This window comes from Myxocyprinus asiaticus, chromosome 8 (genome assembly GCF_019703515.2).
Source record: "Myxocyprinus asiaticus isolate MX2 ecotype Aquarium Trade chromosome 8, UBuf_Myxa_2, whole genome shotgun sequence".
Taxonomy (NCBI): Eukaryota; Metazoa; Chordata; class Actinopteri; order Cypriniformes; family Catostomidae; genus Myxocyprinus; species Myxocyprinus asiaticus.
The window spans coordinates 30,104,929-30,121,914 of record NC_059351.1 but is presented as its reverse complement, the minus strand read 5'-3'; the positions used below and the strand labels follow the sequence as shown (position 1 = coordinate 30,121,914).

General features: G+C 38.5%; 1 protein-coding gene across 1 annotated transcript in view; it reads right to left on the bottom strand.

Annotated features, from left to right (window-relative positions):
* Nucleotides 1–16,986, bottom strand: part of LOC127444920 (anosmin-1-like) — a 51,081-nt gene that overhangs the window by 28,573 nt on the left and 5,522 nt on the right. The window contains exon 2 of the mRNA XM_051704583.1: nucleotides 15,604–15,651. Within this exon, the coding sequence (XP_051560543.1) occupies nucleotides 15,604–15,651 (48 nt within the window). The remainder of the gene's footprint in view (nucleotides 1–15,603; nucleotides 15,652–16,986) is intronic.

The following is a 16,986-nucleotide window of genomic DNA, read 5'->3' as shown; positions in this document are numbered from 1 at the left end:
ATGAACAAACAATGAACAATATATTTTTATAGCCTTTTTTGATTTTTCACCCCTTTTTCTCCCCAATTTGGAATGTCAAATTCCCAACGCGTCCCAAGTACTCGTGGTGGCGTAGTGACTCACCTCAATCCGGGTGGCTTAGGACGAATCTCAGCTGCCTCCGTGTCCGAGACCGTCAACCTGCGCATCTTATCACGTGGCTTGTTGAGCACATTACCACAGAGACATAGCGCATGTGGAGGCTTCACGCCATCCACCGCGGCATTCATGCACAACTCACCACGTGCCCCACCGAGAACGAACCACATTATAGCGACCACGAGGAGGTTACCCCATGTGACTCTACCCTCCCTAGCAACCGGGCCAATTTGATTGCTTAGGAGACCTGTCTGGAGTCACTCAGCATCTTTACTCGCTGAGCTACCCAGGCCCTTTTACAGCCTTTATTATTTATAATGTTAGTTAATAAAATTAAAATTGTTAATTGTTAGTTCATGTTAGTTCATAGTGCATTAACTAATGCTAACTAATACAACTTTTGATTTAAAAAAATAAGTTATATGTATATATATACAACAGTATATGTTGTAACTAACATTAAGTTCATTAGTTCATGTCAACTACAGTAATGTTGTTAAATATTGTTAACAAATGGAACCTTTTTGTAAAGTGTTACTGTAATTTTACTGTGAGGGGCATGAACATATAACTGCAAAATATAACTTGCAAAAGTGTGGCAAAGGGCACTTTAAAAAAAAAAAAAGAAATCGGTATCGGCCGATCTTCGTGTTAATAAAAAAAAATAATCGGAGATCGATATTGGCCTCAAATTTCCTGATCGGTGCACCACTAGTTACACATATTATAAACAGATATGGCTTAATTGTCGCGTTTTCTTCATGTAACAAAGCAAATTCTCCCTTTAAAACAAACCCAAAAACACTGTGATAGGATGTGTAGATTCTGAGGTACTGTAATCTTCACAGAGTGCGTTTCACATCTGTACTGGTAAAGGGAAGTCTGGTGGCTGCTTCCGGGTCCTAGTGCCTGCCAAATAAAACCTCTGTCAGTGCGACTTATACACAGATGCGATTTATCTGTGGGGTTTTTTTTCTCTCAACAACACGATTTTGACCTGGTGCAACTTACTGTATTTAAGTCCTTTTTTTTTTTTTTTACTATAAATTCTCCTCCCTGCTCAGTCAATTTCCTCTTTACTTTCACTTTCCCATTCTCCTTCTGTTTTTGGTGATTCACATCCTCCTTGCATATCGCCCCCTTACGGAAGCCTGTTTTCCATGGTTTATCAGTTTTTTGCTGTCTTGTTTTCTCGAGATCACAACTGAATTTTCAATTTTGTTCTTGTGATTTCCACTTAAAGTTCCCATGAGAAAACACCTTTTGAGCAGCTTATCGTCACATGGATAGCATCTTCATCTTCTGTTTATTGCAACAGTAGGCTTTTAAAGAACAAGGAGATGGATTTCATCTCAGTTTTATCTAGTGATTCGCAATTCTGCTGACCTTCATCTCTCAGTCGTCACCCGGTATCCATTAAGTAATGATGGGAAAATGAAGCTTTCTGAAGCAATAAGGCTTTCATTGCAAATGTATTGAAACTGGGTTCGTACTCAAAGCTTCTGTACAAGGTTCAATTTACTGCCATCTGGTGGTCAAAAAATGAAGCACAACTAGCAATACAAATTATTATCAACGCTATTATGTCGTTTTGTCTTTTTTTTTTTTAAACTAAAGTGTTTATAAATAAATATGTAATAACCAAGTGAATGCTCAAAGGCATTGTGTTCTGTTAAAAAGCAAAAACAATGTCTGAGAGTAAATTAATAAGAGTGATTTTCAGACAAATGAAGCAGTTACAGGTCACGTTTTTTTCCAAAATGATTGAAGCTCCAATACATTGCTTCAGTACAGTGCTTCAATGGTGCAAAGCTATTTCAGCTGCCATCAGGTCTTAATTAATGAGATATGACGTGCTCCTACTCCTCTAAAATTGCAATACTGAATGACATCTCTGAAATGATTCTGCAGTGAAGTCGTGATAACGAGAAAACAAGACAGAAAAAAAAGGAGCAGGGAGGAGAATTTATGACAAAACAAATTACTTAAATATTTATCTTTTTCTCACCCACACCTATCATATTGTGTCTGAACACAAGGATTTAACCACTGGAGTCATATGGATAACTTTTATTTTCCCTTTATGTGGGTTTTGGAGTTAAAAAGTTTTGGCACCCATTCACTTGCATTGTGAGGACCTACAGAGCTTAATACATCTGGGATGGCATGAGGGTGATTAAATCATGAGAGAATTGTCATTTTTGGGTGAACTATCCCTTTAAGTAATATATCTTGTAGAAAAAACTGTTCATTTACACGTTACCACATGAAGCACATTTTTAGGTTACCTAAAATAGCCTATATACTGTAACTGTATATATACTGTATATTGTATTTATGTTGATGTCTTATAATATGATCTCCAAATTATATTTTTAATATATTCTATACCATGTTGTATGTTCTACTTTTATTCATATGCACAGGTTAGTCCTTTTAAAGATCACTGCCTATGCACTACATGACTGTGATAAATAAAAGACTTTGACTATTGTAGTAGTTAGTAGATAAAGACACCTAATATAAAGTGGGACCTAGAGTTTTGCATTAAAATGCTAGTTGATCCAGGGATTTAATATCAGGAGGAAATTGCTAAGAATGAGGTGGAGGTGCATTTCCGTTGGTTAGGAAATGGAATGTGTGTATCTGGGTGAATTGTTAATATATTATGTGTGTTTGTATGTGACTGAGTCGGGGGGAGTTGAGGTCATCCTGGGGCTATGTTTCTGAGTGAGAATGAGAGTGGGAAACACATTTATCTGGGAGGGTAGTAAAAACACACCTTTTAAAGACAACAGTGCAGTTGTTGGAATCTATGAATAATGGGAGAGGCACAGGGGTAGTTAGAGGCAGGAGAGGAGGCAGTTTTATAGAGCTCAGAGCGGCCAGAGCCCTGCTGCGTTCGCCTGGAGCTTGTGTGCTCGAACCATGCGAAACACTGTCTCAGTCGCCTGTGCTGCTGAGAGAATACTCTGCTGCTCTGCCTGCTTCTGTTTCTCATATGCATAAAATAACTATGAAAACAATAGGGGTGGGTAAAAATATAGATTTTCTGATTTATCATGATCTTCATTTAAACTATCTCGTTATCGATTCTTAAATCCCAAGATCGATCTTTTACTGTATGCGCAACCCTCCACTACAATGCGAGGAAATCACTTGTATTTGCAACCAGATTTCGCGCTATGCAGCAAAAATGTATTTATTTGTCAACTGGCTGGTAAATATTCAGATTTCACTCATAGTAATTGTGTAGTATAGTGGTGGTGTATTCGGCAGCGTCCAAAGACGAGATCCACACAACCATTTTGTAATTTAATAATGTCTCTTTTAGTACCCTTTCCGTTCTATTAGTTAATAAAAAAACAAATAAGACAAATAAAACAAAATACTTCTAATCATGCATAGCGCAGATGAATAAAGTAATTCGAGTCTCTCAAGTTAACATGCGCTCATCTACAGACGCTCTTTACAGAAATGCCGGTTTTGTAAAAGAAACAGTACTGGTTTCAGCACGTGTTCAACAAATCAATGTAAATACTTGTAAATAGTAAAAATTATGCAATTAAACAATAAACATGTAACAAAAAAGTATATTTTAAATATAATTTATTGATTGAGTACATGGATTTGTTCACTTTTAAAAAGCCAAAAATATGACCAAAATGATGAAAAACTAATAAAATATATTTAGTAAAATTAATATTTCCATAATGTAGAATACAAAAAAGTTAGAATATCCCCAGTATAATTAACAGCATTAGCTGGAAAATAATTTCTTTCATATGTAAGCATAGGGACACTGTAACTGAAATATACCCACATGAATAGATATAGAATCTGTATTGAATCGAATGCTTGGGGAATCGGAATCAAATCGAGTAGGGAAATCCGTATCAAAACACAGCCCTAGAAAACAACACATTAAATAAAACAATGACATTTAAAGTAGAATAAAACTGCAGTAAATTACTGACATTATTGGTACAGACAGTCTAATCACGTTAGTGCTAATGTTAAATGCATGTTAGTTTGTGTAATAAGTGGAAAAAAAACACCAGTAAATTAGTATGAAACGACTTCTGTCAGTCAATTGTTTCACATAAATTATTAACTAGGTTAAAAGTAATTATAATGAAAAAAACATTTCAGTGAACTATACCTTTAACAATTCTAAAGTTTAATAGTGTTAATATCAGTAATGCACTCTGTGAAGAGGTTCGTTGAGTGGGAAAGGAGGAAATGGGAAACATAGGATTTCAACTCAAGGTAGGACTTTTAATTAAACTCAAAAATGGACTTTCAGCACAATACTCAGATCACAGTCATAACTCAATTCAGTCTCTTTCTGTCTATGAGCTCTCTCTCGGTCTCTAGCATGGTCGCTCTTTATCGCTCTCCCCAATGCTTACTGCAATTAGAAAAAGGTGTTAGTCATTATCGGGCTCAGGTGTATGCACCCTTACCACTTTCTCTCTCTCCGGATGAATGCTCGACCACGCCCCCACCGCCGCACACTCAAAGACAACTGTAGAGTGTGTCAAGCATTAAATTGATTATGCAACATCATATATGAGTATAGAAGGTTAGGGCAGGTGATATCTGATGCAGTCTTTTGACATATATCCACGTCTCCCTGCTCAATACTCTTAGGGTAATTTGCTCTTGTGGAATGCTGATGTCAATGCAGGACACTACACACACACTTAATAATTTATCAGATATAATTCATATCTAATAAGTCACATTAGATTCTTTGGTCTTTTTATGAACATTCTCATTCAGCCTCACGCTTACGTCTACCATTCTAAACAATAGCTTGTTTTGAGGCACGCCACAATCAGAACTACAACCTCATTTATCAATCTTTCAAATACCCCACTCAATGGCCCAGTCCCTTTTGTAACAGCCCTAAATGATGCATTGCATGTTGCTGGAAAAGCATAGTACACTTCTTGGCCATAAATCACTTCAAGTATTCCAATCCTGGGTTGCTGGGTTGAAATTGCTGCTGCTTCTTGTAAAAGTGCAGAGATCATATTTCTAAAGGCACCTTTTGGCTTGTGCCAAACACACTCCACTCTTCTCGCCTCCATGAGGAACCTGTAATCTCCATGAAAGCCTTTGCTCCCAGTGTCTTTATTGTACCCCAGCGCCAGTTAGTTTTCCGCCCCATTTCATACTCAAATCAAGCATTGCCTTCCATCTTACAAAACAGAGGTTATTTAAGAGTTTATGACATGGAGATTGAGCTTAGAAGAAGCCTTGGGCGAGCTCCAGATCAGCTAAGACGCATTAGCACTACACACCCTTGTAGAAAATAAACAAACTGAGGATCAGTTATGCATTTTCTGCACTTTTTACCATTACATTAAAAATAAAACCTATTTCATCTGAACAAAATGGTAAATTGAGAGTTCACTCCCTCCATAATCAGAGTCAGAATGAGCTTTATTGCCAAGTATGCTTACACATACAAGGAATTTGTCTTGGTGACAGAAGCTTCCAGTGCACAAACAATCCAGCAACAAGACAGAGATAATAATAAAAAATGGAGTAAAAATAAAAAGTGAATAGAAAATGAAGTATATATAGAAATACACAATAGGACTAATATATATATATATATATATATATATATATATATATATATATATATATATATATATATATATATATATATATACATATACACACACACACACACACACACATATACATACACACACGTATGTACAATATACAAAAACAAATCTGTTATATACAGAAGCAAGGGAATGTAATGGCAGAAGAGGTATGGTATATTGGATAAATATAAATAGACTAAGCTGTGTATTGCACATTAATTATTGCTCAATGGGGCAGTTTTAACTGTTCATGAGATGGATAGCCTGAGGGAAAAAACTGTTCCTGTGCCTTACAGTTCTGGTGCTCAGTGCTCTGTAGTGCCTGCCAGAAGGCAAAAGTTCGAAAATGTAGTGGGCTGGGTGAGTGGTGTCCAGAGTGATTTTTCCAGCCCTTTTCCTCACTCTGGAAGTGTACAGTTCTTGAAGGGAAGAAGTAATTCTTGCTTTGGGTGCAGAGCAGAGCAATCTCACCCATGTTTAAAACATGCCCTGATAATGCTGCATTAAAAGCGAGAATCCCACACATATCTGTGGCTATCGTCCGGAGAAATTGCACTTGCTTTAAGGAGGTTCCAGACCTTGTTTTGTCTCCCATAAGACATTGATTTTCCCACTCTCAGCTATTTATTTAGAGTAATTGAAATCTTGCCCATCATGTCATGAAAATGGCTTGCGCTCTCGGTTTCTGAACTTGCAGTGGTGCCACAGCACTAATACAGGGTTGCTGCACAGCTTTTAAAATCAAATTTAAGACTTTTTAGAACCTTTTTCAAGACTTGAACAAATAAAATTAATACTGTATCCCCATACCACAACAAACCCACACAATCTCAAAATAAATCATGTATCACAGATTCATACTTAAACAGGCAGGGGCACACATTCAATATGGCCTTAACATTGCTTATCAGTAAAACAGGGTAGGCTCTACGCAAGTTTAAAATACTTAAGGCATGTTTTCTACATATGTCACATTAAAATTGGTTTATATACCATTATATAAATAAATACAAATAAGAGGTTGACCAATATTGGATTTTGCTGATAAGATAATGAGCTGAGAAGGAAGGCAATTTGCCATTATTTGTTTTTAAATTGGAAGCCTATAGTAAATGTTCTTAGTCTTTTCTTCCTGTGATGGGGAGGGCCAGACAGAGGCTACAAGAGCCAAAACTGAATTAAATTCCAGATGCACTTTATGCAAATACTAATAACCATGGGGGGAAAAAAGAAAAAAAGATTTGATTCATAGTGCAGAACTTTTAAGTTTAAAAGCTGAAATACACTGGGGACTTTTATTTTGAAATGTTTGCACTTCACATAAGTGAAATAAAGTGTGCACTCCTACAATAATCTATAATGTATTACAATATAAACAATTAAAAGTAAACATTGTCATATTTCATTAACATTATATCATCATCATTAACAGGTGATCATTAGTGCTATCGCTTGTCATAAATTTCAGATATGGCCTAATGATTGCGAACTGCTCAGCAACAGCTGGAAACACTCACAAGCCCCCACGTGCATGAATAAAATACAGTGCCAAGTTTTCACTCTGAAAGACACAGCGCATGAATTTATTTAATTGAATCATATTCTTTTGAAGTTTGATAATCACATTAGGTCATACCACGATTCCCATCTTTCTGCCCCCAAATTTAAGACCTCTGAAAATGATAATTAAGACTTTAATTTTAGATACTTGAGACGTTTTATGACCTAAAATTTTTGAAAACTGAATTTAAGACATTTTAAGCCGGGATACCGCGGGAACCCTGTAATACTTCAAACAGTGATTAAACTCGAGGCTAAGAGAATTGTGAGGGCACACTAATTATTTCCCTAGCATTTGAATAATAAATACCTAAAGGCCACTTGCTGAGGGACTATAATAATATTCAAAAGTAGATCTTTGATTAGCTATAGGGCTGTCTGTGTCCTTTAACATTTGTAGTGTCCCTCGAAATGGAGGAATTGCTGTATGCACTTACAGCATGCTAATCTCTTTGAAGAGTTCTTCAGTGAAGAGCTTGCTAAGTGCTGTCTGAGTTAGGTTATTATGATTCTAAATGAGTGTCTGTGCAAGGAGGCCACTGGGATAACTGTCAATTTGAAGACAGAGGCCTAAACAAGAAGCATTGGCTGTGTCTCATTCCAACTACCTATTACCCTATATGATGAAAATCACAATATTGCAATCACGAATTCAGGCTCTAACGTGGGCCTTGATCTACTAAAAACTAGAACACTGATGACTCAGTTACAGTTCCTGCAATATGATTACAAGGTTGCACATTAAAACATTGCCGGTATTTTTCAGCAACATTGCTGTACATCACGCAAAAATGATTATGACTTTAAAAGAACAGTTCATCCAAAAATTGTATTGCTATAATAATTTACTCAGCGTCATGTCGTTCCAAACACTTATGGCTTTCTTCTTATGTGAAACACAAAAAGGAGATGTTTTAATGAATAGCCCACTCTGTCTTTTTTAGTACAATGGCAGTGGATTTCACTTTAAAGCGAAAAAAAAAAAAAAGAGTAGCACTTAAATCAATGTCTGCGTGTGAATGTGTGAACACGTATGCCACTGTGAATAAGTTTCTCTCATGCACTCATGAACATGCAATGATATCAAGATTTTTGCTGAAAATTAATTACATTTTGAGTTGTTTTCCACCAAAACCTTTCATATATTTTTGGAAGACTTGGAATGATGGCCCACATGGACTACTTTTATGACACTTTTGGGTCTTTTTTTCATCTTTAAAGTGAGGCACTATCCGCTGCCATTGTATTAAAAAGACAGGCTGTAGCATAAATTAAAACTTCTTATTTTGTGTTCTGCAAAAGAAAGAAAGTATATGGGTATGGAACAACATGAAGGTAAGATTTTCTTTTTTTTTAACTAATGTAATAAAGCAAGGTACAACATTATTACAATATAAAATATCACTACTTTAACTACTGAACATGCATAAATGAACAACAATCTCCTGCATAATTTGTTCCCTTTCAATGCATGCATATTAGGGAACAAAATCTTGTTTAAATACTGACAAAATAATGCTTTGTCTTCATACATTTACACGTGTGATTGTCCTCTGCACTGTAAACCATCAAGTCGTCTTCATTAAAAATGACTTGAAATATAAAGTTTTGGGCTCACACCTCAAATATCTAAGTTCCTTTTCTCTTTTTTTTATTGACTTGTGTGTTTGGATGTTTTTAATATGACACCTGTGCAAATGAAATTTCCCATGGGGATAAATAATATAACTGAATTGAACTTTTCTTAATCAAAATATTTTAAGTGTTAATAATTCAAACAATTAAGTATAAAACTTAGGCTTTGGGGAATACCCACAAAATCATCTTCATTTTTAAGCTTTTTTTAATGTTATTGTATTATCTGTAACTCAGAATGTTCAAGGTTCTGAGATGACATTTTTGGACAGCTGTCTAGGTTGTAAACACTACAAGGCAATTAGGAGTATCAATGGTTGTTTAAAGTATGTACACACACATAATGTAAATGTCAGTTAGGGACGTAACAGTAAACAAGGTCAGAAGAACAAAGGCTGCCATATGCTTTGTGAGAGAATGCAGTAGCTGATGATACAGTTCTTTAAATCAGACATGCACACTTTGTTGTGGGATTTTCACAAAATAGAGTTAGTGACGTTTAGAGGCCTGTTCACCTGAATGCGTCTTGAGAGTCAACAGGAGTGAATAGGGTCTGTAATTTCAGCACAAACCACTGATGTTATGTGAGAAACTAATCTTAATTCACAAAGATGCTAGACATGGACTCATAAATAAGTCTAGCTATATCAAAGCCATGAATCCTATGGGTCATAATTTAACAGGAAATTAAACTAAGAGACTAAGAGACAATCCCTAATTAGTAAAAAGAGCTTTTAATTTCTTAATTTAGCAAATTAGACTGAAGTTAGACTGATCCAAATATATCTGTATAATGACAAAACTAACCCTATTATTCCTGACACACAGGGTTTCAAAGCTTTTTTGTTCTTAGGCCATTGAAATCTACAGTTGAAGTCAGAAGTTTACATACACTTAGGTTAAAGTCATTAAAACTCATTTTTTAACCACTCCACAGATTTAATATTAGCAAACTATAGTATCTACTTTGGGCATGACACGAGTAATTTTTCCAACAATTGTTTACTGACAGATTGTTTCACTTTTAATTGACTATATATCATAATTCCTGTGGGTCAGAAGTTTACATACACTAAGTTAACTGTGCCTTTAAGCAGCTTGGAAAATTCCAGAAAATGATGTCAAGCCTTTAGACAATTAGCTTCTGATAGGTGGTGTACTGAATTAGAGGTGTACCTGTGGATGTATTTTAAGGCCTACCTTCAAACTCAGTGCCTCTTTGCTTGACATCATGAGAAAATCAAAAGAAATCAGCCAAGACCACAGAAAATAAAAATTGTGGACCTCCACATGTCTGGTTCATCCTTGGGAACAATTTTCAAATGCCTGAAGGTACCACGTTCATCTGTACAAACAATAGTATGCAAGTACAAACACCATGGGACCACGCAGCCATCATACCGCTCAGGAAGGAGACATATTCTGTCTCATAGAGATGAATATAGTTTGGTGCGAAAAGTGAAAATCAATCCCAGAACAACAGCAAAAGACCTTGTGAAGAAGCTGGAGGAAACAGGTAGACAAGGATCTATATCCACAGTAAAATGAGTCCTACAGTTGAAGTCAGAAGTTTACATACACCTTAGCCAAATACATTTAAACTCAGTTTTTCACAATTCCTGACATTTAATCATAGAAAACATTCCCTGTCTTAGGTCAGGTAGGATCACTACTTTATGTAAATGTCAGAATAATAGTAGAGCGAATGATGTATTTCAGTTTTTATTTCTTTCATCACATGCCCAGTGGGTCAGAAGTTTATATACACTTTGTTAGTATTTGGTAGCTGTAGAGCCGAGGAGGGCGGGGCCGGGCTGGAATGAGACACACCCGGTCCCCAATCAGCCTGATGGGGCGCGCGAGGGATAAAGGCGGCCGGGGACAACAGTTCGAGAGAGAGAGAATTGCAGGCAGCTGTACTGTGTGTTTTTGGTTGTGTGTTTTTTGTTTAAATTGTTTATTAAATTATTATTTAAGTTGTCAAGCCGGTTCTCACCTCCTCCTTTCCACTGAACCCCCTTACACTGGTGCCGAACCCGGGTAGGAGGAGGGATTCCCGTCGCAGGATCCTCAACACTGCCGTCCACCCAGGGGAGCGCCGCTGCCGTCCGACGGGGGACGGAGTAGCCCGACCACCCGGACGTGGGGAACGGCCGCCGTCCGCGAGGCGAGTGGGGACGGGACTCCCCGACCGCCTGGAGCGAGGGAGCCGCTGCCGGGGGCGGAGGAGTGCCCTGCCGTCCCCCGGGAACGCGGAGGGGTCGAGAGAAGACCGCCATCCGCGGGGGGAGGAGGGAAGCGACTCCCCGACCACCTGGAGTGGAAGGGCCGCTGCCAGGGGCGGAGGAGAGTCCCCATGGGACGCCGGGAACGCGGAGGGGCGTTCTGTCCGCTGGGGGTCGGAGGTCTGACTCCGGTCCGCCCGGGGAGGAGCGCCTGCAGTCCGCCTGAGAGGGTGGAGTAGTGATCGAGGACCACGTGACGGCGCATCAGAGAACCAGTGAGTTTCTTTTTCTCTCTCTCCTCTCTCTCTCTCTGTCGCTCCGTGTTGGCCTTTCCCTCGCCATTTTGTGTTGTTGTTTTTTCCCCTCCTGTCTCCTCCCAGGTCGAGGAAGGCGGGGAGGACCTGCCGGCAGTCGGGGCATAAGGCACGCCCCCCCCCCCACCCCGGAGAGGAAGGGTGGGGGGATGTACGTCATGCCGGGGGCTCCCCGGCCTGAGGCAACTCCGGGAGGAGTGTAGAGCCGAGGAGGGCGGGGCCGGGCTGGAATGAGACACACCCGGTCCCCAATCAGCCTGATGGGGCGCGCGAGGGATAAAGGCGGCCGGGGACAACAGTTCGAGAGAGAGAGAATTGCAGGCAGCTGTACTGTGTGTTTTTGGTTCTGTGTTTTTTGTTTAAATTGTTTATTAAATTATTATTTAAGTTGTCAAGCCGGTTCTTGCCTCCTCCTTTCCACTGTACCCCCTTACAGTAGCATTGCCTTTAAATTGTTTAACTTGGGTCAGATGTTTTGAGTAGCCTTCCACATGCTTCTCACAATAAGTTGCTGGAATTTTCACCATTTCCTACAGACAGAACTGGTGTAACTGAGTCAGGTTTGTAGGCCTCCTTGCTCGCACATGCTTTTTCAGTTCTGCCCACAAATTTTCTGTCGGACTGAGGTCAGGGCTTTGTGATGGCCACTCCAATACCTTAACTTTTTTGTCCTTGAGCCATTTTGCCACAACTTTGGAGGTATGCTTGGGGTCATTGTCCATTTGGAAGACCCATTTGCGACAAGCTTTAACTTCCTGGCTGATGTCTTGAGATGTTGCATCTTTATATCCACATCATTTTCCTTCTTCATGATGCCATCTATTTTGTGAAGTGCACCAGTCCATCCTGCAGCAAAGCACCCCCACAACATGATGCTGCCATCCCCATGCTTCATGGTTGGGATGGTGTTCTTTGGCTTGCAATCATCACCCTTTTTCCTCCATACATAACGATGGTCATTATGGACAGACAGTTCCATTTTTATTTCATTAGACTAAAGGACATTTCTCCAAAAACTAAGATCTTTGTCCTCATGTGCACTTGCAAACTGTTGTCTGGCTTTTTTATGGCTGTTTTGGAGCAGAGGCTTCTTCCTTGCTGAGCAGTCTTTCAGGTTATGTCGATATACAGTTGAAGTCAGAAGTTTACATACACTTAGGTTGAAGTCATTCAAACTCATTTTTTTAACCACTCCACAGATTTCATATTAGCAAACTATAGTTTTGGCAAGTCATTTAGGACATCTACTTTGTGCATGGCCCAAGTAATTTTTCCAACAATTGTTTACAGACAGATTGTTTCACTTTTAATTGACTATATCACAATTCCAGTGGGTCAGAAGTTTACATTCACTAAGTTAACTGTGCCTTTAAGCAGCTTGTAAAGTTCCAGAGAATGATGTCATGTCTTTAGGCAATTAGCAAATTAGCTTCTGATAGGCTAATTGGAGTCAATTGGAGGTGTACCTGTGGATGTCTTTTAAGGCCTACCTTCAAACTCAGTGCCTCTTTGCTTAACATCATGGGGAAATCAAAAGAAATCAACCAAGACCTCTTGGACCTCCACAAGTCTGGTTCATCCTTGGGTGCAATTTCCAAACCCCTGAAGGTACCACGTTCATCTGTTCAAACAATAGTACACAAGTATAAACACCAAGGGACCACACAGCCATCATACCTCTCAGGAAGGAGACGCATTCGGTCTCCTAAAAATGAATGTATTTTGGTGCAAAAAGTGCAAAACAATCCCAGAACAACAACAAAGGACCTTGTGAAGATGCTAAAGGAAATAAGTAGACAAGTATCTATATCCACAGTAAAACAATTCCTATATCGACATAACCTGAAAGGCTGCTCAGCAAGGAAGAAACCACTGCTCCAAAACCGGCATAAAAAAGCCAGACTACAGTTTGCAAGTGCACATGGGGACAAAGATCTTACTTTGTGTCCTCTGGTCTGATGAAACAAAAATTTAACTGTTTAGCCAGAATGACCATCGTTATGTTTGGAAGAAAAAGGGTGAGGCTTGCAAGCTGAAGAACACCATCCCAACCGTGAAGCATGGGGGTGGCAGCATCATGTTGTGGGGGTGCTTTGCTGCAGGAGGGACTGGTGCACTTCACAAAATAGATGGCATCATGAGGAAGAAAAATTATATGGATATATTGAAGCAACATCTCAATACATCAGCCATGAAGTTATGGATAATGACCCCAAGCATACCTCCAAAGTTGTGACAAAATGGCTTAAGGACAACAAAGTCAAGGTACTGGAGTGGCTATCACAAAGCCCTGTCCTAAATCTGATAGAAAATTTGTGGGCAGAACTGAAAAAGTGTGTGCGAACAAGGAGGCCTACAAACCTAAATCAATTACTCTAGTTCTGTCAGGAGGAATGGGCCAAAATTCCAACAAATTATTGGTAGAAGCTTGTGGAATGCTATCCAAAACGTTTGACCCAAGTAAAAAAATTTAAAGGCAATGCTACCAAATACTAACAAATTGTATGTAACCTTCTGACCACTGGGGATGTGATGAAAGATATAAAAGCTGAAATAAATAATTTTCTCTACTATTACTCTGACATTTACATAAAGTAGTGATCCTACCTGACCTAAGACAGGGAATGATTTCTATGATTAAATGTCAGGAATTGTGCAAAACTAAGCTTACATGTATTTGGCTAAGGTGTATGTAAACTTCTGACTTCAACTGTAACTGAACATGGATCCTGTATAATGAACAGAAAGAGTTTAAAAGCCATTGTCCTTGTTTGAAGCCAATAGAAGAGGAAACTCTCGGGAGAATGCAGAAAAATCCATGAACCAGTTGGCCAAATGTTTTTTTATGGATCATAGAATAGAGGTCAGAACCCTGGCTGTTCCAGTGAACTTACCCTGAGGGTGATATGAAAACACATGCAGCACTCTTTCCAACCGAACACACTCTCACAGCAAAATCGTAAGGACTCGTACTTTTCTAAATTTGGCCAATTCGTATGATATCATACGACTTTCTCTACAGCCATTGATGTCGTTGGACATCGTTTCCATCTAATACGTGACAATTACTTGCTTCTGTCAAACACAACAGCTTCCTATCATGTTTACACACTCTACTGATCGGTTCGGTTTAGATAAGGGGTTTGGGTAAGGGCACAATATTATTAAGCATATCCGTAACGCCTCATGCGCGGAACTCATGCTTACTTCCGCATTACATATCCGGGCATTTGCATGCATGAAATCGTACGAATTTATACAAATGAAATCGTACGAAATCATATGAAATAGCCAACTCGTAAAATATGCATGAATTTTCATGATATTGGGTTGTCCAACCATATGCACACATACTGTATTATCAATGCATAAAATATCACAAATCCTTAAAGCCACCCCTCAAGTCATGAAAAGTCTTCTTTGGCGCTTAACCATAACATGCACAATCATGAACAGTTTTTGAATATTTCAAAACATTCAGATATACATTCGTGAATGCATCTTGTGCGGATTGTAATAGCTGGTTGATATGTAAAGGAATGCAAGCATGGTGCATTGAAAGGAAAGCAGCCCTCATCTTGACAATACATCAAAGGGAGCTTTACATAATACCACAGTGAAATGTGTGGAAAATCTGCATTGGCAACATGTCAGCTCTATTCCCTCTGTGCTACCGGCATATTATTGTTATTTAATGACTAGGCTGCTACAGCATGTTAATGTCCTCATTAGGAAAAGTGGGTTGAGTTCTTTACTGAAATTAGCCTTTCCTCAAATTTTGCCTTGACGTATAAAAAAAAAAAAAAAAAAAAAAAAACAAACACTGGCTGTATATTGTAATACGACTCAAAACATGCACCCTGCATTTGTATCAGTCTCATTACTGATGTGACCTCTGGCTTTGCTAGTGAATTATAATCTCATTTCTGTACGGCAACCACCAAGCACAGATGCAATAGTCCAAGGCAATAGCTGACAAATACAGTAGCTTTTACGATGATGTATGATATCATTACGGGAGGTAAAGTGGCATACCAGATGATAGATGTGTTAGCTTTTATGTCAAGCTGCTATGAAATGCTGTGTAATTTTGACAGAAATTACCTTTGCACACTGTTTATGGCTCTGACACCATCCAAGGGATCCATTCCTCTGCAGACAGAAGAGACAAATGGAATTGCATGTCAGAATTCTGTAATCACCAGTCACATCAGGCAGGCTCATTTAAATTGTGTTATTTTAATGTGCACCCACTGAGCGGAGAGCCTTTACAGATATTTCCCATTACCCTTATTTAAAAAGATAAACCTACAGCAACTACAGCGATGTTAAAAAATTGAACAAACTGAATTACTTCTCTTTTTAAGATGACTAGCCAGGGAACAGAATAATCAGAAATCAATCATCAGCACCTGCAATCACACAACATGTTTGCATAGCAGATCTCGGAATGTTTCATAGCGTAGCAGATGTTGTTAAAGTGTTTTGCTTATATGAATAACACTAGTTGTTTTAAGTTTATTTGCTGCATATTTGGTTGACAAAGATGAAGGATAAAGCCCCTGGTCAGTGTTGTTGTGTTGAGAATAATGGGTATTAAATAGCACAATAACAAAAGGATAAAACCTTTATGATACACTTAGAAAGACTGTATATTTTATTGCACACAGTGCAGATACTAAAGTAACCACACTATTATCTCAGCCAGATCTCGCGACTATGCCACTATGGGGAATAGAGCTACACAAATTCATTCTGGCCTGTAGTGGGATGAATTGATAAAGCCTGCAGCATAAGCATGATTAGTTCATGTGCACGTTATACATGTGCTCACATCCAACACTACACAAACCTATTTCACATTAAAGTTATGTGTGAAATTCAGACCGATCACACTGTGAATTCAGTAAGATGAGGTCAAATGTTTTGGAGCTGAAATCAGTTTGTGATTACCGAAATACAAACCACTGGCACCAGGGGCTGAAGCTGGAAGTTTTGTTGACCAGTTTCCAGATGAAATGTCCACAGGGTCAGTGTCACCAAAAGTCGTTGTCTTTTTAGTTGTAAATGATGTAATACAGTTAACAGGAATGCATATATTATTAACCCTATCACCTAACCCAAGTGGCATAAATATGTAATTTTAAAGTGAAAATGCAACCTCTGAATCTTGCTTACCATTGTATATGTGATTACTTCCTGGTTTGCACGCAATGCGCCATCAGTAGAACCACTGGAAAAGGTGAACGTAGGGCTGCTCGATTATGGCAAAAATCATAATCACGTTTATTTTGGTCAATATTGAGATCACGATTATTTAACACGATTACTCATTGACTTTGGAAACATCATGTATTTATTGAACTAAAAAAATTAAAATAATAATTAACAGTGGATTTACATGAACTTGAAATGTAAACTGCACTGGGTAGGGAAGGAGGCTATTGTCATATGTGATAAATATGTTACGTATGGTAGTCAAATTAA